Source organism: Leuciscus leuciscus, assembly GCF_965113295.1.
Source record: "Leuciscus leuciscus genome assembly, chromosome: 13".
Taxonomy (NCBI): Eukaryota; Metazoa; Chordata; class Actinopteri; order Cypriniformes; family Leuciscidae; genus Leuciscus; species Leuciscus leuciscus.
In genome coordinates this window covers 23,023,391-23,045,317 of record NC_138737.1, presented here as the reverse complement: position 1 = coordinate 23,045,317, position 21,927 = coordinate 23,023,391, and the positions used below count along the sequence as shown (strand labels likewise).

Here is a 21,927-nt window from a genome sequence, read left to right as displayed (position 1 = left end):
GCACAAAACAGTTCAAAAATGAGAGCTCGGATCCACCGGTTTTCTTCCTCTGCGTCCGATTTTCTCTCCAGTCTCTCTCTCGTTCCAGCGCGGCTTATAAGCGGTCTCTCCACGCCGATCACTGCAGTAATAAGACAGGTGCATTTGCACTTGACCTACTTGCTCGTCTCTTTTCTCTCCCATCACAGACCGCGCTGAACCACGCCCCCCTCGCCACAAAAAGCATGTCATTAAACGCAACATTTATAAAAATAGAACTTAGCCTCATCCATGAACATGATTTTTCGATTCCCGTCTGACTGATTTACATCCACGGTGGAGTTTAAAACGACAGTTCCCATCATTCCACGCTCCTTCACATCGTCATCAAGCTACGCCGTTGTTGTTGTTTGGAATGTAGCGCCCTCTAGCGGCAAAAATTCTTGCATATTGTACCTTTAACCTTTTGAACAGTAAAGGCCAATTTATACTTCTGCGTCGGGTTCGCGTAGAAGGTACGGCGTAGCATACGCATTGACGTGTACCATACGTCGTACCCTTCGCCGTACCCTGACGCGCACCTCCTCAAAAATGTAACTACGCGTCGCGGCGACGCGGACCGCAAGATCTGTGATTGGTCGGCTGGATAGCATCGCGTTTCCTCCTACGCATTTCCGGAATGATCTTCTGCACTCTGCACCGCCCGCCCGCCATTTTTAAATTCCGAAGATCAGTGAAGAGCCATGGAAATAGACCAAGTGACCGAGAGATTGCTTGAAGAAGTGCGGAAATACAGCCATCTGTATGACTCCTGTCCTTCAGTCGCCATTGCTCGTAGAAACCTAAACTCAAAACAGCCGCGAGGAATGTAAACACAGTGGAACTGGAACATTAAAACCCACCCGCGCCAACTAGCGTTTCGGCGGTGTAACTGCAGAGCAACACAGACATTCGCAGAAGTATAAATGCTCACGACGGCGTCGCCTACGTGCGTACCCTACGACGTACACTACGGCGTACACTCGACGCAGAAGTATAAATTGGGCTTAACGCACATGGATATATTATGTTCACAAAACAATTCATGGAACTGATTTCAAAGTATCTGTAATTGACCTTTCAGTGTGCAATACACTTAATTGTGCCTTTAGTTTCAAAATCAGCAGCTGTTTTTGTTTAATTTTTTGTTGCATTGAGATACTTTTCTCTTTGACCTTCAAAAGTCTTATGTAATGCCACTCCCCAGTGCTAAAAGACAGTCACCAGACATGATTTTTGGATGAAAAATATAATTTTTTTATTTTTATTTCAAGTCAGAAAGAAATAAAAAGCACCAAAACCCGCAGAGATTCAATTTTCAATGAATCATAATACCATTCACTGAGAAAGACCAGATGGGAGTCAGTAATACTAAAAAGTCTATCATTCTTCTTTGCTGGACTATATTGAAGGAGAGAGCATTGCAGACGGTGCTAAAAACCCTTCTTCTCAAAATGTCATAAGACATTTGAGTTTATCAACCCTAAAGTGGTCCAACGTCCAAGTCTGAACAGCTTTGATTCAATCAATCAGTTTTTTGCAAAGCAGATTTTCTGTATTGTAAAGGCATGAAAGGCAATACACAACTGTGCCGTCACGTCGCTCTCAGACTTAATCCAGGCTTCTCCACCTGTTCACATGACTTTCTAGCTCACACACTGTCTTAGTCTCTTGGGGCCCCTCTGGTCCCCACAAAAACGTCTTGGTAGTTTTCATTTTACGAGGCTGGGACCCCCTGTCAGTGCTCATTATTTTGGGGTGGGGGCTGACTGGCGCTCCAGCCCTTGTTTTTAATAAGCAGGGATTTCCTTTTATTTCTATGGTATGTCGCATGTCATTCATCGGCCGCGCAAATCTGCTGTCATCACAGGCTTTTCTGGTCCTTGTTTTGGATCGGCAGGGTTCAGACGTCGAGCTGAAGCGATAGCCAAATGAAGTCCTATAAAACGATGGCAGGACGCTAACAGAGGGAAAGGGATTTCTGTTCGTCTGGGTGGACGGGAACGTTAGAGGTGTAGCTGTGGTCGGAGAACGTGTTTTGGCATCATACGCTTTGTAAGAACTACTAATCGATATGGTCCTCCTATATATGCCTTCAGTCTTCTCTGTGACGACATGTTCTGGCTTGTCCTCTATGATATTAAAAGATCTGTCGATGTCACATTGACTTTCTGTGGTTTCTTGTTGTCTGTTGGCGTCTTGTTGGCGTCTCTCCTCCATCATGTCACTCTCAAAGGTTTCCTCTGGAGGATCGTTCTGTGTGTCATTCCGACAGGTCTCTGTAATATCATATCGTATGACATCTGTGAAATCATTTTGTCCTTCATCTTCTGTTTTGTTGATGGTGGCGTCTTGTTTTTGGCTCTCCATGGTGATGTCACGCTCTCCGAGTTCCTCTGTGACGTCTTGGTTCTCGTGGACCTCTACACTGCTTTTAAGGAAAACAAATTGTCAACACTTGAAGAAAAAAAAAGGTACACTGTAAAAGAATGGTGCTGCAGTTAGTTATAACAACTTAAATAAACTAAAGTTAACTAAACTTAATATTTTAAGTCAATCACGAACACATATTATTTAAGTTGAAATAACACATGATTTCTTATTCTAACGTTGAATTTTAAGTTAATCACAGCAATCCTTTATTACAGCGAGAAAACGGACTGTTTAAATCTCATCTTGTTTGGAAAATGCTGCGCACATGGACTATAAAGTTTACATATTTGTTCGTAGATTAAAAGACTGTTTTGTCTGGAGGGCTAAATAATTTTACAGCATATTACTTTTAAAACTATTTTGTTTTAGATTTCCAAAAGTCATAAAGAGTGATTACATCCTGAGGCTAAGTAAACCTGAAATCCCTTCTCGATTACAGCACCCCGGAGAGCTATGTTCAGAGAAAAGAGTTTTGCTAGCCTGGAACATGAGCAAAAGCCTAATGTGGAATTATATTTGCAGGCTGACCTACAGCTGTATTACAGCTGCTATGATACTGAAACATGCAGTGAACTATGTAGTCATGGGAAACTGAAAATATGTACTAGACAAAACGTACAAATTTCCATTGTAATGTGAGTAGATTGGAGATTAGCTCTATTGGCACTCTGAAAATGCTTTAACGGTACAGGTGGCATCAATACTTCATTAGGTTAATTAAGTCAGCGATGTGGCTTATGCTGGCTGCGTTCATGTGTTTTGAAGGAGGCGTGGCTTTAGAGACGGTCTAAAGGGAGGGTGGGATCTTATGATTTCATAACTAGCTCGCTATTGCTAGCCTCAAAAATGACCTACCCTACCTTTAATTTATATACAAATGCAATAAATGCAATTCATACATAAATTACTTGAAGCACCTCTTCCATTACGAGCATGTTTTAGTTTCTATTTGACATATGTTTGAGGTATAAAGTGAAAAATGTCAGAGTGATAGAACTGTCCTGATATCATATAGAAAAAAAGCTTAATTAGAAGAATTAAATTTTTTGGCATAATCTTTTATTATTATCTCTCAATATCTGTATGTATCAAAAATCCACGAAAAGGTTCAATGTTAATATTATTAATTTGTGATATTTATAGAACAAAGATAAAACAACACTGTAATAAGACCAGCGAAATGTATGGTAAAAATGGCAGCTGTGGTTTCCAGAACTTGACTGTAAAAAATTTGGTAGTAACATTTGAAGTTTTACAGATTTAACTTAAATTTACATAAAAAATGTGTATATTTCAATAATTGAAATAATACCAAATTACTCAAATCTGTCTTTTACCTTATAACATACTAACAACCATACGGAGCCCCTAAAGGGACATGGTGATTATATGTCAATGCGTTTGTGTTCCCTCACAAATGCTTTGGTTCCCCCGAGAAACTTTGTGTTCGCATGTAAAATGTTTGCATCCTCCCAAGAAACTGCGTTCGCTCATAAAAGATTCAAGTTTTTTTGTGAGCGAATACAAAGTTTCTGGGGGGAAGGGTTGCCAGGTTTGCATAACAATACCAGCCCAATTACTATTCAAAACCCACTCTATCACGGCCCAAACTAGCCCAATTGCGTTCCGGGGGGTGGGTTCCCTGGTAAAAATCAGGGAAATTGTCGCGTTCTGGGCAAGCGACAACCTTCCGATCTCTCTATTGAATCCAACATGGAAGTGACTTAAACTGCAAGACGCTTCAACCCGCAGACAAAAAAATAAAATAAACGTGTAAAAGTAGCCCAATTCCACAGGAAAACGGTGAACTTGGCAACACTGCTGGGGGAACGCAAATGCTTTGGAAAAGAACGCAAGGTTTCTCAGAGGAACTCAAATGTTGTGAGAGCCAATGCAAAGTTTCTTGTTGGAACGCAAAGGTCTGAAATACATTTTTTTCTCCCGTATCATATTTTTTCCAACACCATGTCCCCTTAGGGGCTCCTTATGAACATTGGTGTTAAAGACAAAGCCACATAATGAATCAAAGTTCATCACAAGCTTTTCCACAAGCTGAGGTAAATAGGCTACTAATATATAGAAGGTGCACAATGTCATGTACACATAAAAATCACAATCATGGAAACACACATGACAACAATGCAATAAACATTCATTTAGCATAAGATGTAACAGAATTATATGTTTCATTTTTTTTGGGAGAGTAAACAATGAAGATTATTCTTTTTCTGACAGAAAATCAATTTACTTGCGCTAGGTTGTATTATGATCAATGGGCCCCTTCCACCCAGGCCAAATGAATAGGCAGTATCACAGAAGACCTTAGTGGGACCCCCTCACCACAGGATTGAGGCAATGTTCCCACCCTGACGACGACAGTAATGTCTGAGTGCAGTTGATGAGTTAAATTTACTTCATCTGTGAGTGTCAGGTTAATGTCATTCCTAGCATGAGTTCCTCTAGTCTGTTGTGAGTTTCCATGGAAGTGAGAACATCATACTGTCACCATCTGAATGGCAGACACTAACCACACGGCTTACAATGTCACTTAATACTGCCTCTGTAGCACAGAGGACTCATGATATCACTCACGTATCCTTAGTAACCGCTCAAGGGGATGGATGAATGAGTCCAATATTTTTGGCATTCGAATATGCTAGCCATCTATTTCGTTTCATGTAGTTTTTACTGTACAAGGGCTTTACACTTAACCTGTTCTTACTTCCAAGGTGTCCGATACTGCCACATGTTGAAGAGATAAGGCTGGCAACCCATTGCTGTCAATGAGAAAAACTTTGGAGTCAATAGAGTGCTGCAGGATTGGCTTATGTTTGTAGGCCAAACTGGAAGTTAGCATCACCATGATTCACTTGGCAAAAACCTTGTGGTGTCTGTCAGGAGTTAGTGAGCGGAGAAACACATGAGACAGGATTAGCGAACTACATCCATCTTGTTTACTCTTCACTCTTCGCGTTCTCCACACACATTACATCATTACACAACACTACATAATAATAGTGACAACATAATTCACTCATGAACAAACCTAATAGGATTTTTCCATTGGCGTTTGAATTACTGCACAAATGAAGCTCTATGACCAACAAATGTTTACGATTCTTACACATTTTGTTGAAGATAATCTTCATAAATGAACATAAGTTTTAGGAAGTTTGAAGATATATCTTCACAAATGAACACCACTTTTATGAATTTTGATGCCTAAATACAAATACTTTTTGTTTTGCCCTACAAAAGTATGTTATCCCTGCAGCACAAGATATAAAGTATGCAAAGGGACATGATATGTTGAGGTATGATTTTCACTTTGAACATCCACAATAATTTTAACAGCCTAAAATGTCACTATTAGCATAGATTTTTAAGCACCTAACTAGGGGTGTAACGATTCACTCGTTTTCTTGATGCATCGATTACAAATCCTGATGATGCAAATGCATCGATCTCGAAACGTATTATTGAATCGTTGTTTTCGGTCAATAATCGATTTTAAAATGCTAAAAATCGAATTAATCGTGATTCGATAGCGATTCAGTGCTTTAAAATATATATTAATTGAATACATGCGCGAATCGTTGTTGAATCGAATCGAAAACCTATGAAACGTAAATCGAATCGATTCGCTGTCTACCCAAAGATTCACAGCCCTACACCTAACCTAACAATTTCTCTATAAAACAACATTATATAAAACACGTAATTGGCTATTCAGATAAATGTACAGTCACAATAATATCTTCCTTAAAATTACAAATATTCCAAGTATTTTGAATCCAAACTATCATATTGTTTGAGTAACAGACGCAAATACTTGATTAGCCTATCGCGTCCTTCAGCCCTATTCCGTCCTATAACGCTCAAATTGCCGACTGAAATAATGTTACAATGTGAAATTGGCCATTGGCTCTAAAGTGTTTCATAATCTATACACACAAAAAAAAAATGGTTCTTCAGGGGTTCTTTGCGGTGGTTAAGGTGCTATATAGCACCACTACCATTTAAAGAACCTGTTAAGCCCAGTTTGGTTCTTCAGCGGTTCTTTAGCGGTTCTTTGGGGTGGTTAAGGTGCTATATGGCACCTCTTATGGTTCTACATAGCACCATTTGACAAAGGTAGGTGCTATATGGCACTTAAAGTGGTTCCCCTATGATTACAAGCCAATGAACCACTTTCAGTGCTATTTAGCACCATTTTTGTTTAGAGTGTAGTGAAATGCTGAAATTTTTATTTTTCTTTAAACGAAATGTGACTAGAAGATTCTATGTGTGTTTGGAGCATTTTGACTGCAGTAATTGAGGTACAGTGTAATGAAAGATGTTGAAAGATGAAGAAGACAACTATATTGGATCTGACAGCATCACAAACCGCAAGTAAACAATTTCTATGCTTTGTCTGTAAAGGACTTTTATATGGATTATGTTTTCAAAACACAATGCAATAGCCAGTGGGCGTTGATACTGTTTCCAATGCAAAGACGTTAGCCAATCGGTTAGTCTATCAGTTCAGTTTTAGTTTTACCTATTATCCTGTCCCGCAGCTGTGTCTTCTCCCTGGTCCTGCGGATGGTATGATGAAGGCAGGTAGAGATGTAGCGATGGGGCTAGATTGCCTTCAGTAAAATGTCCATGCGTATCTTGAAGGACATTTTGGTCATCTTTTTTTCTCCAGACCATTTTACACATGGGAGTTTCTCCATAAAGAATGAAACGATCGAGAATTAGTGTGTGAGAAATGGACTAAGAATGATTTGTAAATTTGCTGCTCATGACTGTGTCTTGTAAGCATTTGACACTATTTACTTTGAGAAGGAGAACATAGCAACAACGTTCTTCCGCTAGTTTATAACTTTGATCATGAGACCTGTGAGATGACGTAAACAATTTATTCAATCTCATGTTCACAGGTCAATGATTACACTTGTTTCAGATGCCACACAAAACTCTCACTGTGCCTTTGCTAAGCGAATAACTGTTGAATGAGTTTTTCGAACAGTATCTTTCAATTTGTTATTAAATGGCGTGTATTTAATATGGAATTTGGAAAGTAAAAAGTGCATGTTCTGCATCAAGGGGTCAAATCGTTATAAACGATTTGTTCATCATGATAATCTTAAAAAATGAACTTTTATGAATTTTTAAACCTAAATACAAATTTTTTGTCATTTTATGTGGTTGTGGCTTACAAAAAATAAGTAATCCCTGCAACACTCTATAGACTTATGCAAAGGGGAATTTTATAATCATGACATTATATGTTGGGGAATTTTTTTTGTCATTTGATCTTATACTGAGAGTCTTATACCTGGTGTGCTTAGTGCTCGGCGTCCCATCTGATTCTCCAGTGGGACAGTGGAAGGCCGGTGGGTTGAATCCAGCGGGACTCTCTGTCTGTGTACTCCGCTCCTCGCTCTCTCTCTGTCCTCTGTTCTTTTTATCGCAGTGAATGATTCCCATACCCTCAGTTCACCCTCTTTTTCAAACCAGTCTCTACTGCATTTCTGTCTCCTTGCAGAAGTGGAATGAGGTCTGTCTTTCTCGTCTTTATGAGGTGATGATGTGGAGCAGTTGGAGGGTCGTGGTGACAGGACACATCGCACTCCACATGCTGCGAGAACATAAACAGAGATCTTGATTAATAGGGTTTAAACGTCTTTAACTGCAGCTGCTGCCAGCATCAGCTGGATCTTGGTAAAGTATTAGGAATATTTATTTAACTGTTAAGTAGCCGAATAATAGGCAGGATATGTTAGAATCACTGGCTGATTGTGCATTTTTCCTTGCATAATATAAGGAATAATTGATGACGGGCAGTTGCATTTTTGAAAAATAATGCACACCAAAGGTGGTAATGCAGTCACAATGTAAAGTTGTACAAAAAATTTAATAAAATAAAGACTCCAATCGATAGTAAAAGTTCATTTAATTGGAAACATTTTAATCATTTGCCATTTTTTATCCTATTGTTAGTCATATTTAATTGCCTGGTCTCTATCTTTTTGGGCTTTGGTTCATTTGCTGTTTTTAGGACTTTTAAAATAGCTGAAATAATTAAACTTAAACATCTTAAACATCATTAAACATTAAACAAGTGAATTGTACTTAAAAATAAAAGGCAGCAACTTCTTTTTATTTTTACAGTGTACAGTATAATGCATTTGTGTCATTAGTTCCTTGTTTTGTTTGTGTTCCCGTGCTTTTCTTTTGTGACTTTTAGCTTGACTTTTGGTGTGCTCTATTTTGTAGTCCCTTTGTAGTTTTCTTGTTAATTAGTTCCCTGATTTTTTCCAGGTGTGTCTTGTTAGTCTATTACCCTGTGGGTATATAAACCCCAGTGTTTCCTGTGTTCATAGTCAGGTATTTTCTTTCCATAGCTGTTTTGTTGGTGTTCTTAATTATTGTTTCCTCAGTTCTTAGATGTTCTGCATCTAGGTTGTTTTGTTAATAAATGATTACTGCAATTGGACACTACTGTCCTGCGTCTTTAAAGTTCACCAAACTTTACAGTTTAAGACCTGGAACTACTTCCTATAGCTTTGCATTTACTGGAAAATAATTGCGTTATCATCAACTAATCAGAAGTAAACATTCAACTGCCCTGTGGTATTATATAATGTAATGTAATGTAATGTAATGTAATGTAATGTAATGTCATGTCATGTCATGTAATATAACACTTTAGTTTAGTGTCCAATTCTCACTATTAGCAAGTTGCTTATTGGCATGCATATTACTAGTATATTAGCTGTTTATTAGTTCTTATAAAGCACATATTAATGCCTTATTCTGCATGACCATATTCTACATCCCTTAATCCTCAACACCCAAACATAACAACTACCTTATTAACAATTAATAAGCTGTAATTAGGAATTAATTGAGGCAAAAGTCATAGTTAATAGTTAGTTAATAATGATAATTGGACCAAACTGAAATATAATATAATATCATTTTAAATACACAAGATATGTTTACTTGGTGTGCAAAATCCCACGAAGCATGTGTAATGTAGTGTTTAAATATATATTTAATACTTTCACATTTTAGAAAAGCATTGACATATAGTTACCTATGAGCAGAGCTTTTTTGGCTGTGAATGATTTCTTGGAGGTTTTCTCTGAGAGGTTTCTTGAATCTTTAAAGGACCTCCCCTGAAGCATGCCGTTGCTATAAGCATAAGTGTTTGGAGAAGATGATCCATGTTGATGTATTGGAAATGTTTTAAGAGGTTGGACCCCTCTCTGGTTTGTGATTTGGAGCTGCAGTCTTTGTTCCAATATAGAGTTCCATGCCATTGAGCCTGTTCTGATGGATCCTGTGTGGTCTCTGAAACGTCTCACGGGACAGAAATGCATCCCATGGCTGTGCCCATTTTTGTTCATGGGTCAACAAGGGGCACCTCACTGAATCTAAAGTGATTGCTAACAAGTTACACCTAGAGAATGTAAGAAGAAAGAACGAGAGAGAAAAGATACAGTCATAATAAATCTTACTTTCTGTCATTTCTGTTATTTATTAACTTTTGAACTGTACTGTTACTTTAAAAAAATAACCATGCCTTTGAGAACATATTTCTATAAAAGGGTATATCAGAATTCCAGATTTATGTTATGGTCAAACTCAACTTTATTAATGATGACTTGATTATTTACACAATAGAAAGAATACGAACATGATGCAACCCAACAGGATGAAAATAAAGAGCTATATTTACCCATTGCTTAGTGAGAGATTAAGAGGGAATTTACATGAGAACATCAACTTGAAATGAATTTAGATTTTTTTTAACTATCTTTGGAAATTTTACAATTATCATCCTAATATCTATAACAGAATGGAATATATGGAGCCACTAAAGGGAGGGAAAATTATATTTCAATGTGTTTGTGTTTATTGCCAAACTTGTGCATTCTCTCAAAGCATTTGCATTCTCTCACAAAACGTTTGCAAGCGAAGTGAACACAAAACTAGTGTTGTAAAAAACATGAGATGAGAGGAAAAACTATGTCTGTGTCCAAAATCATATAATAGGTACTTCTTTTGAATAAGTAATTACTTTGCGACTGCTAACAAGTATGTTCTGTATATGAATGTGTATATGAATGTAATCCGGACAAATGCTGCCATTGTCATGTGACCTACCAGTGTCAGTTGCGTAATTTCATTGCCATTCAATTCCTCTCCCGTGGCCTCATGGGATAGGACAGTGTTCATTGTAATGGTTACTTACTGCCAGACATTTGCGTTCTGTCACAAAACATTTGCAAGCAATACCAAAACTGAGATGAGTGTAAAAAATACATTTCAATGCTTTTGTGAGTAAGCAAGTTTTTTGGGGGGGAACGCAGAACTTTTGCAAGAGAATGCAAAGTTTATTGGGGGAACGCAGTGGATCAAAAGTGAAAAAACTAAAATTATTTTCATACTTAAAGGGTTTATTCACCCAAAATTGAAGATCTTTTAATGAAATCTGAGCGCTTTCTGTCCCTCCATTGACAGTCTACGCAACTACCTTTTTCAAGCCCCAGAGAGGTAGTAAAGACATTGTTAAAGTAATCCATGTGACTCCAGTGGCTTAACCTCAATTTTATGCAGCGACGCTTTTGGAGTTTTGTTTCTGTTTGCAGAAAAATATAATTTACCACTTTATTTACAAAATATGAATCTCCAACGCACGTTCACGAGAGCATCAATGCATGTTGATGCGAGATCAGATGTTGTTTCGTGAACGTGTGTTGGAGATAAATATTTTGTCATAAAATTTATATTTTGTTAAAAACATTATGGGCCCTATTTTAACGATCTGAAACGTAAGTATCAAACGCAAAACGCAGGTAAATTTGTGGGCGGATCTCGGGCGCCGTTGCTATTATACCGGCGGGATAAATTACTCTTGTGCCCGACGCAAATCTAAAATGGGTTGGTCTGAAGTAGCTTCATTATTCATAGGTGTGGTTTGGGCATAACATGTAATAAACCAATCAGAGCGTCATCTCACATTCCCTTTAAAAGCAGGCGCACTTGTTCCATTGCGGATTGCTATTATAACGGCGGATTTGCCAGGAGACCGACGTTGTCGTCAGAGCCGTAAAAGACAGAGAAGTGACATTGTATGGGGATGGGAGAAACACACCCAAATTAGCTTCGGTTGAACAGGCGTATAATAATTTGGGTAAATGTGTAAGCTAGATTTATGCCTATTTTTCTATCTTATCTTCATGGACACCACAATTATTTCCCTCGTGTGGAATATTTTTCCTTGTAATTATGTATGATTTGCAAAAATGGCAACTGCTGCGTCTGTGTTGATGAGAGAAGCAAAGTGTATGCGCGTTGTGCACACACATTATGGCCAAGCATGCGCCCTTAAAATAGCATCTGAATAACGCGCCACTGACTTTAAACTAGGTTTTTCCTGGTCTGTGACGGAATTGTTTTCTGAAACTGCAAAATAGTACCAGGGAATGTTTGCACAGGAACACACCTCCTCTTTCCACTGAACCGCCCCCAGGAGCGCAAGTTCATTCCCTAATTTACAGACGTGCGTCTGTGGAGGGAAAAATCCGCTGTGCGTCGGGTGCAAAATAGGAATGATACATGCGTCGGTGTACAAAGTCAGTTGCGCTGGGTGCAAGATAGGGCCCTATATCATAAAATTGAGGTTAAACCACTGGAGTCACATGGATAACATTAATGATGTCTTTACTACCTTTCTTGGCCTTGAAAGTGGTAGTTACATAGACTGTCAATGGAGGGACAGAAAGCTCTCAGATTTCATTAAAAAGATCTTCATTTGTGTTCTGAAGATGAACGAAAAAACAGAATTTTTGGGTGCACTAACCCTTTTTTATCCGATATGTAAAATATACTAAAATGAGGACTGACCCGGCTAAACCTGGATTATCTGTCAGTTGGTGCTGTCAGTATGACTCATTTAAAGAATGTAAGTCCCAGCTGCATCTGCTGCCTGCACGGAACCCATGTGCTCTCTCCGTACAACCCTCTTGCTCAGCGTTTTGATGTTTTATGATTTTGGACAGTCAGTTAAGCTCTAATCCCATGATGAAAAGGCTTCGGGATGGCATTTGGAATGTGAAGTCAACAGTAACACCAATAAGGGCTTCATCATTAGTCTTTAATTAGCTCAAGTTGTGCGGGTTTGTTTTTCTGTCTGTGCCACATATTGTAGCAAGACGTTCAGACAAACTTTAGGCAATTAGAGACGATAAACAACTGCTTTCCCATGTTTAATGTTTTGCATGCATCCATATACTCATCGTATACTGTCTAAAGGTTTACCTTCCATTGATTTTACTTTAAAATCGTGCTTTCAAAATATATATTAAGTCCGAATAGAATGTACTATTTTCAGAGACTTCAGTGTATGTTATTTGTGATTAAATGAAACTTAGCCTATAGTTTAAACTGATACTAAATTAAATTAGTAGTGTAACCATTAGTAGTAACCACATTATGACTTCAGTACATCTTTATATGTAATTTCATAATTACTATTGTCATTAAAATATGGTTAAAGTGTGCTGCCGAATGTACTGACAAGCATTTATGGCAACTAAAATATACTTTCATTTAATTTCTATTGAAACTTGTATGTCATGTATTTATTTGTAATTACACATTTTTAATGATGAAGGTGCAATTTAGTACAAATATATTTTAGATTAACATTAGATTAAACATAAGATTAAAATAAGTGTGTTTAAAAGCATGCCAAACATTATTATTATTTTTTAAATATAATGATTTTACTTTAAGGTGAAACTTTTAATTTAACATTATTGCAAAGTGCTTAAGTGTGATAAAAAACATAGTATTGCACTCTCTTTAAAAACACATTGTCTTTCAAATATATTGACATTCAACACAATTAAATGCACTCCTTTTTCACAAGGTTTGCTTTGAAATCATCTCCTGTAATACATTGTTTGCAGCTTTTACAATGAATCAAGTCTGCGATGTGTGGAATAGGTGGAAATACATGGAAGGCCTTCACTACACTATTCTCATGCACCCTCAAAATACACAACATCTGTAAATCCTTAAATTATCCACCAACCAAAGAGATACATACGTTCTCTTTCATGCGGCCCAACCCTGAAAAGGGATAGTTCATGAAAACCCCACTGGTTTCTTTGAGAAACGGGAAAACGTGTAGGAAGATTTCCATACAGGCTTCACTCGGTTTGTTTGAGAAGGTTGCAGTTGCACTCTTACCTGCCAGTAAAGTTAAGGTCCGAAAATGGTTCCTCTTCTTTTATACAGTGTTTTAAACTCCAGTTCAAAAGTATAGATATCTCTTTGTTGAAGGTTTGACCATCTTTGGAGTTTCCTAGGGAACTTGCAGCTTTGATTTGTGTTTTGGTTTAGTGTCTGGTGGCAAAGGTGAATGAGCAAGACCCATTATGTCGTCAATGGATACAACAACAAAACCTTGCATGAGCGCTATAATTATGTGTTTCAGTGTTAAACCAGGGCACCGTTTCAAATCCGAATGCTCAGCGTTTCCATGATTTCAGAACCTATTCCAGACAAATGTGTTCCGAATATCTATGCATCTGTAAACCACATTCTGTGCAATTTATTCGAAAGCTTTAGCAAACTACAAAAACACCATCTAAAGATTGCGAAACATATCGCATATGGATTAACATTCTGCCTGTTCGTTCCCCCTTCCCCACCCATTGTTAAACTGTCAGGGCACGGTGATGGCTGCTAGCTAAGAAAAGCATGTTTTCGATTTATAAGCATGTGTATTCATTCCAATAGCATGTACCTTTGATTCCAATAAAAATAATGCTTTGTCCATCTATTACAATTATGTGGCCTGATAGTCTAAAGTCAGAATTTTGATTTGAATGTTAAGTGTTTTGTCTTATTCTTGAGTCTCAAATCTTGAGTCTCATTTACTCAACAAATCTGTCTGTCAGCGCACTGGCCAACTCAAGCCCCCATGATCCTTTGGGGCTGCTGACTTATGTCAATTCTACAGACGTACATTACCTTGCAGTACAAGTGATGTCATCTCCTTTGAGAGTACGCTTACAAAACAAGATATACTGGAATGTGATTTTTAAATGTTGGCATTTCAACTTGCAAGCATAATAAAATCACTCCGTCTGATGTGTTTTTACAATGGGGGAAATGTGATTTAATCATTTTAAGGTCTGGTTTTATTCTTTCAAAAGCCTGGATCAAATATAAACTGAGTATTTAAATATATATTGTATTAAATCAACAATAAATATATAAAATGAATTAAAGTTAAATATTGTTTTTCTTTAAAATGTCTCTCTGTGCTCTTTGTTTAATGGCAACATTCCCAACGTTAGCCAACACTAACATTATGAAGTGTATGTCTCAACATGTTATAGATTACAGTACACTTTATCCAGTGGGTCAGGTTTTTGCTTTTTCATCCAAATGCTACACCAAATGTTTATTTTCTTCACACTTCTGTTGATTTTCACATATAGAGCCAAGCTTGCTGCTATATAAATATGCTATCATGTGTATTATCAGTACCATGTTGCATTGAAACTGCCCACTGGCGGTGAATCTGTGATCAGTGATCTTCTTTATTATTTTAGCAGTAAAGCATGACACGCATTCTTTTTTAATTTGATTTGCTTGGTGCTGTGCTTGAGTTGGACAATGTCAACGAGAACCCTATTGCACAGTTTATGCTCACTGTGTCAGTGGCTCGCTCGTACTTCCTTTACATTTCAGATGGATCAAAGAAGACAGTTGGCGATGGATTCAATGAGGGAAGTCTCGGGGTGAGGAATGCAACGGACACTCACTGTATCGACTTCAATATCATCTCAAACAAACAGTTCGGTGCTGTAGAATTTCAAGCAGCACATATTACAGCCTGAGGCTTAAGATATAGATCTCTTATGAATGTCCATTTCATTTTTCAACACTCTTTGAGGTCTTGAAATGCATCAGGTTCCCTCAGCTGACCTCCTTGGATAGATTCAACATTCAATATGTTTAGGCTCAGAAAGGAGTTCGCAAGCCCTATAACAATGTTTCCTATTCCTGCCCTGGAGGTTCTCAAACTCAGAGCATCAAGGGACATGAACGGGAATCGCTGCCGTATACGATTTAAAACATGCTTTATTAAAGGTTTAAAAGGCATGTCCTGATTTTGCCGAGTTAGACGCGTTCCTGGGTCAACATATTTTGTTGATCCTGGAATAACATTCCTGTCCGAAAATTTGGTCCTAACCATATCCCTACCCTTAAACCTAACCTTACCCATAAGTTATCCCTAAAATCAGAGGGAAATGATAGGTGAATAACAGTGATGTAGAAGCACCTAACCCTGGTAGTAATCCTAAGCTTGACATAAACTGTAAACTTGTCCCTCAAATCTGATTGGTTGATTGGAATGTTGATCCAGGGACATGCTGTTCGTGGTATGATCAGGTTCGCGTCTAAAGGTATCTGAATGAATCATACTAGGCCACCATTAAAGTTTGATTCTTCAAGTCTTCTAAATGTACTAATATTATGAGATATTTTATTTTTATTTATTAACATATCTTTATTGCGAGGATTATAGATATAATTACACTTTTCTTACAGAAACTCATAGGATAATTATTTAGAATTGTGTTGTATATTATAATTATGTATGTTATGTTTGGCTTATGCCATTGACTTATCTTTAGACACACACACACACACACACACACACACACACACACACACACACACAAATAAAAAAATCCTAAAATATTTGTAAAAACTGATTAAATATTTTGCATTTATATATACCAAATGCATATTCCTGGTGTTATTGCACACTAATTATCAGTGCACATTTTAAATCTTTGTTATTTTATTAATACAATGCCTTCCTCTGAATAAACATTTTCTTTTCAGCCGACGTTAAATTTTCAAGCTGTTTTCAAAACCTGATCAATAAAGTCTGGTGTCCTATTTTCCTTGAAAATGCATTTTCACTCTGCAAATTATCCCATTTTTGACAGTAACATAATGTTTAAAATGTTGTTTAACATTGCCTTTAATGTCAACTGGAAATGTTTGTTTTTAATCCTAAAGATAGTCATCAAGTCTTAAAAAGTTTCCAAACAAAAGGTAAATTCATGTTTCTCCCGCACTGAAATCATTTAAAAATCTTTTGGATCACTAGATACAGGTCCTGCTTTAAAACATGTGAGGTTTATATGATGGATGCATTTTAACATTTTTGAAGCTGAATTATGAGTAGCGCTGAAAATGAAGTGGCTGTCTTTGGCTAAGTGGAACATATTTAATAAACAGTACATGAACAGCACATATTTCAAGTTGTCACATTGTTTTAAGTTTATGCTTGTTCACATTCATCTTCTCAGCAACCTCAGCGCAGAGGCTCCTTAAGAAAATCAGTTCATATTTGTTACAGTTGGCAGTGGATAAGTGATAAAAAACAGATGTAATCAAAGAACAACTTCTAAATAGCTCTTCCATGGCTTTCCCTCATTAAAGGGGTCCTATTATGCCCTTTTACGAAGTCTTGATTTTGTTTTTGGGGTGTACTAGAATATATTTTCATGTATGATTGTTAAAAAAACACATTATTTTTCACATATTTTACATTATTACAGCACCTCTCTCCCCAGTCTGTCCTGAATGCACCATTTAGTTCCTGTTTCGATGAAGCCCCTCCTTCTAAAATGCAAAATGTGCTGTGATTGGTTAGCTGGCCCAGTTGTTATGATTGGCACTGCTTAGTGCTTGTTTGGGAAATGTCATCTCCCTTACCATAACCGCAAGCTCTACTCAGAAGTAAATATTAAGGATGGCATCAATTTCAAACCATGGTTAATTTTCACAAGGGGCGGTGAACCATCTTACAAAAGCAAGAGCTTACAAAAGCTACATAAACACTAAATCAATATTGTAATGCTAGTTAGCAGGCTAGCAGAGGCTTTGCCCTTAGTTTACATCATAGCAACAATATAAAACTTATAAATGGAACTGTTAATAGAAAACAGAACTATAAATAATAAGACATACTTACAAGTTGTGATCCAAGAATAACAGATTGTCCCAACAAAGAACTGCTCCATTTCAGGAGAAGCTTTTGTGCGTAGCCTGCATTGTACTCTCTTCTGGAAGCTGTTCTCCTTAAAATGTGCAGCACACAGCTAAACGTTTAAAATAAATTGAAACCACTCTAAGTTCATCAGCCTTCATCATCAGTTTTGGAAACGGGATGGAACAGTGTCTCTTTGACATAGCGACAACACTGTCTTCTCTAATGCAGCTCAAACAGGCCTCGTCTCCTTTTTTTTGCGTATTGGGCGGGATTATTTAAATGAGTAAAATTGTGAATTCAAATATCTCGAAAATACGCGTTGTAGTCTAAACGAGGCGTTTGTTGTAGTTCTTGGAAAGTGAATTCTGTTAAATAAAATATCACCCATTGGAGTGGACTTTGAGCTTTGTAACCTTGCAGATCTTTTTTATACACAAACAGCAACATTAAACACTAACAAAAGTTGAAAAAGTAAAAAAGCATAATAGGACCCCTTTAAGACAAACAATAAAATACAATTAACTGAAGGCTTATGTATCCACTATAATGTGTCCACTCTCTTAATAACTCTCTAGTGCTCCTGGATTCAGAGATGCTGCTATTTCCTTCAGAAAAACCAAACAGACAATTCCATGGAATGAGCGTCTAGGAATTTGCCCTGGTTCTTTGTCTTCCCACTCAAATTTTACAAGTAAAATGGACTCTTGCCCTGCCAACATCTGTTCTGTGGAAGACACCAGTAAATCCACTTTTATATTGGCTCTTTATCTTTTTACCCAACACATGCGGATACTGCTGATGTCCACCTCAGCCGGTGGAGGAGATATGTGAGTGAAATAGCGATTTCAGAGCTTTATGTAACTTTGTGTGTTTGCATATGAGGCGTATAAGCTGCATCAGTTCAAATGTTTTTATGTGATGTTAAAGGAATAGATTACCCACATTAAATGTATCATAAAAGTCATCCATATGACTAGTGCGCCATACGCCAAGTCATCTAAAAAAAAGTACACTTTAGCATACTTTAAAAATGAATATAATATACTTACTGTAAGTGGGAACTGAATGTAGCGTTTTCAGATATTAATTGCATGTTATTTAAAATTAAATGAAAATGTGTTACAGTTTAAATTTATATTAAATGCGATTAGCTGAACATTATAGCACTTTCTTGACACACTTATGCAGGACTTAAGTACATCTTTATTAGCCTTTAAGTTCATCATTTCTTCTATTGTCTTTGAAATATGGTTAAAATGTAATGTCGAATGTACTGATAAGCATTTGTGTTAAACTAAAATATACATTAATGTGATTTAAAATGTCCTTTAAAAGGAAAACTTTTATGCCTGGTTTCACAGTCTAGTCCCAGTCTAAAATGCATGTTTGAGCTGTTTTAACTGAAAGTAATATCTTAAAATATGTCACTGCTATTGTTTTGTCTCAAGATGCACACCAGTATGTTTCTTTTTCTCTAAGACATGTTTAAAAAAGCTACTTAAATGTCTTAATTTAGCTAAGGCCTACTCCTGGCTTAATCTAAGCCATGTCTGTGAAACCGGGACTTGAACTGACAAGCTCCAGCGACATTTCTCTTTAAAAATTCTCGCTTTAGACTTCTAATTCGTGACCGGTGTTTTGTTTTCCTCTATCCTCTGTGCTTCCACTTTCGTCAATACATCATGCGTCGGGCCAGAATTCACTCTTTGGCCGGAACTCGAATTGTGTATGGAAGCCAGTGATTTTAGTTTTGAAAGTTATAAATATGGATATTTTTCTTACAACATCGCATCGCTTCGCTTCAGAAGGCATTTATGAGCCGTATAGATAACTTTTATGATGAATAGTCATCCTTTTTTAGTCTTCAAAATCTGTTATTCACTCCCATTATAAAGCTTGGAAGAGCCAGGATATTTTTTAATATAAATCTGATTGTGTTTGACTGAAAGAACAAAGTCATATACACCTGGGATGGCTTGAGGGTGAGTAAATTATGGGATAATTTTCATTTTTGGGTGAACTAATCCTTTAAGTAAGAAACATTCATGCACACGTGTTCTCTTTAAGTACATTTAGCTAGACTTTTGTTTCAATATACTATATTATCTCAGTTTAGTAAAGTAAATGACTCTTAAGAGTTGAAGTAGATTCTTCTGGGGCATTGCTAGTGTGGGGAAAAGTGGGACTGAGAAGAGGGGGTCCAGATCACAACGATGCCCCTCCCCGATGGCCCCTGCGATTTCATTTTAGAAAACCGGAATAATTCATTTATAAATTGGACTGATTGAGTTCTTGAGATCAACTCACTGATGCATTTATGTTGTTATAGTTATAAACAGCTCACTGGAGGTGAAGCTTATCAGTGAATAACTTATTTTGGTCTTTTCCTCACACAAAGTTATCATATGCCTTCAGAATATAAACCACTTGCATGATACTTATGGTGCTTTGTGTACTTTTGAAACTTAAAATCTAAGATCTTGATTTTTAAGTGAACTATCCTTTTGGGTTTTGGCATGATAGAGCTATTCTTTCCTTCTCCCCAAACACCAACGCTCACATAAATCAATGTTTTGCAATTCAGTTCCGGGTGATAGTACAGTTTACTTTTCGAAACCTTCCTTTTCTCCCCTTGTTTGCATTGGCACAGCATCTGAATATCATTGGCTTCAAAGTCAGTTGCAGAACGAGGCATAAAATCAGTTACAAAAGGACCCACAAGCATCAGAGAGGCAGGGCGATCTGATTTCACAACATATGGCATCACCTGTTCTCTGGAGGCGAGTATAACGCTCATCCCACCGTACTCCACTCAAACATCTGTGGCTAATTTATCATTCTCACATTAAACAGAGGATTTTTCAGATGCCTGACTGAATCTGCTCTCAAGCCCAAGGCATTAAATCCTGTTATATCACTCACAGCAAATCTCAGCTTGTCATAGAGAGAAACGTAATATTACTCCATGTGTTTGGCCCAGTTTATGGAGGGTGGGTTGGTGGATGTATTAATTAAATGTGTATTTGATTTTACCACAGATTGGGTCTTGCAGATCAGATTAGATGAATAAAACATGTAATGGAGTCATGTCATCAAGTCATCATGCAGGAAAGTCGTTACAAGGACAAAATCTCAGTATACTCAATAAAACCACACTAGAATATATTCGAATAAGGGTCATCCATAGTGAAGGTAGAAGGTAAGTTGTCAGGTGTTTTAAATGTTATACATTTATAAAATGTATTAATAATAAACAATTTTGTATTTCAGTACATTAGAATATAATTTAAATGTTTGGGGACGATATAATTAAATATATTTATAATGTTACAAGATTTCTATTTCAAATAAATGGTGTTCTTTTATTTGGAAAAATATTTCCAAAAAATATTAAGCAGCACAACTGCTTTCTACATTGATTATATATATATATATATATATATATATATATATATATATATATATATATATATATATATATATATATATATATATATATATATATATTCGTTCTTTCTTTAAATTATTTATTTATTTATTTTTGAGTACCAAATTAGTATATTAGAATAGTTTCTGAAGGATCATGTGATAGTAATAGCTGTTGAGAATTCAGCTTTCCCGTCACAGAAATATATTACATTTTAAAATATATTAAAATATTTATTTTAATTTATTTTATAAAAAAAAATACAATATTTTACAATATACTTATTTTTTACTTATAGACTTCTTCCATGTGGTTCCTTGCACAATACATGACCTGAAAACACTACCATAGAGCTTGATTTGTAAACTCATACATTTTGATGTTTGCATCATATATCTAGCTCCGTATGTATGGCTTTTCTGATGTAGTAAACTTTCTCTGTAGCTCACCTGGTACAGCACTCGAGTATTTATTTCACAATAATTCTGTTTTTACTGTATTATTGATCAACTAATGCAACCTTTGTGAGCATAAGAAAATTCTTTCCCCAAAACAAAGTGACCCCAAACTTTTGAACGATAGTGTACTCTTCACATTTTTGTATGTGTGATTGTGAAATCAACTTTTTGAAATAAACCTTCCGAAAGAAATGTTCACTGGAGTAAAAAGTGACAGTTAGTTCCCCTTGTATAAATATGAAAATGCCCACCCACAAAATTCAACTCTCAGCTCAACTGAGCGATGCATCGCACAAATAAAAATAAACAAAAGCTGAAGTAAGAAAATAGTTGCTCATGTGTGTCATTTGAAAAACACCGTGGGCCAGATGAAGGGTTTCATTTACGTAAGGCCTCACTCGGGGCATTGGGTGATGTCATCAGAGCCTTTTCTGACTGATTCTCAAAGGCATTAGTTAGAATAATAAATGTAAGTGCATGTTATGGGTTCAGGTTACTGGGCT

The 21,927-nt window shown here is 36.8% G+C and overlaps 1 protein-coding gene across 2 annotated transcripts; it reads right to left on the bottom strand.

Moving 5' to 3' along the window:
- Positions 1–1,251: 1,251 nt before the first annotated feature.
- On the bottom strand, positions 1,252–13,958 carry LOC309513519 (uncharacterized protein). 2 transcript variants are annotated; one of them, XM_082189395.1, is made up of 5 exons: positions 13,705–13,958; positions 9,539–9,904; positions 7,775–8,077; positions 6,992–7,163; positions 1,252–2,446 (listed from the first exon to the last, which is right to left on the bottom strand). In XM_082189395.1, exons 2-5 carry the CDS (start codon positions 9,849–9,851, stop codon positions 1,630–1,632), a joined length of 1,605 nt encoding a protein of 534 aa, XP_082045521.1. In that variant the 5' UTR covers positions 9,852–9,904; positions 13,705–13,958; the 3' UTR covers positions 1,252–1,629. The 2 variants fall into 2 exon arrangements, with proteins under 2 accessions (XP_082045521.1, XP_082045520.1); XM_082189394.1 differs by having other exon boundaries at positions 1,252–2,449; positions 13,705–13,957.
- Positions 13,959–21,927: the final 7,969 nt, after the last annotated feature.

Bases quoted from the DNA above. Each gene is read 5' to 3' on its own strand.
- LOC309513519 (XM_082189394.1), bottom strand. From the start codon at position 9,851: ATGAACAAAAATGGGCACAGCCATGGGATGCATTTCTGTCCCGTGAGA. The intron at 8,078-9,538 runs GTAACTATATGT...ATGTTCTCGCAG, and splicing joins CAAAAAAGCTCTGCTCATAG to CATGTGGAGTGCGATGTGTC. The intron at 2,450-6,991 runs GTAAAACTAAAA...TTTCCTTAAAAG, and splicing joins GCTGCGGGACAGGATAATAG to CAGTGTAGAGGTCCACGAGA.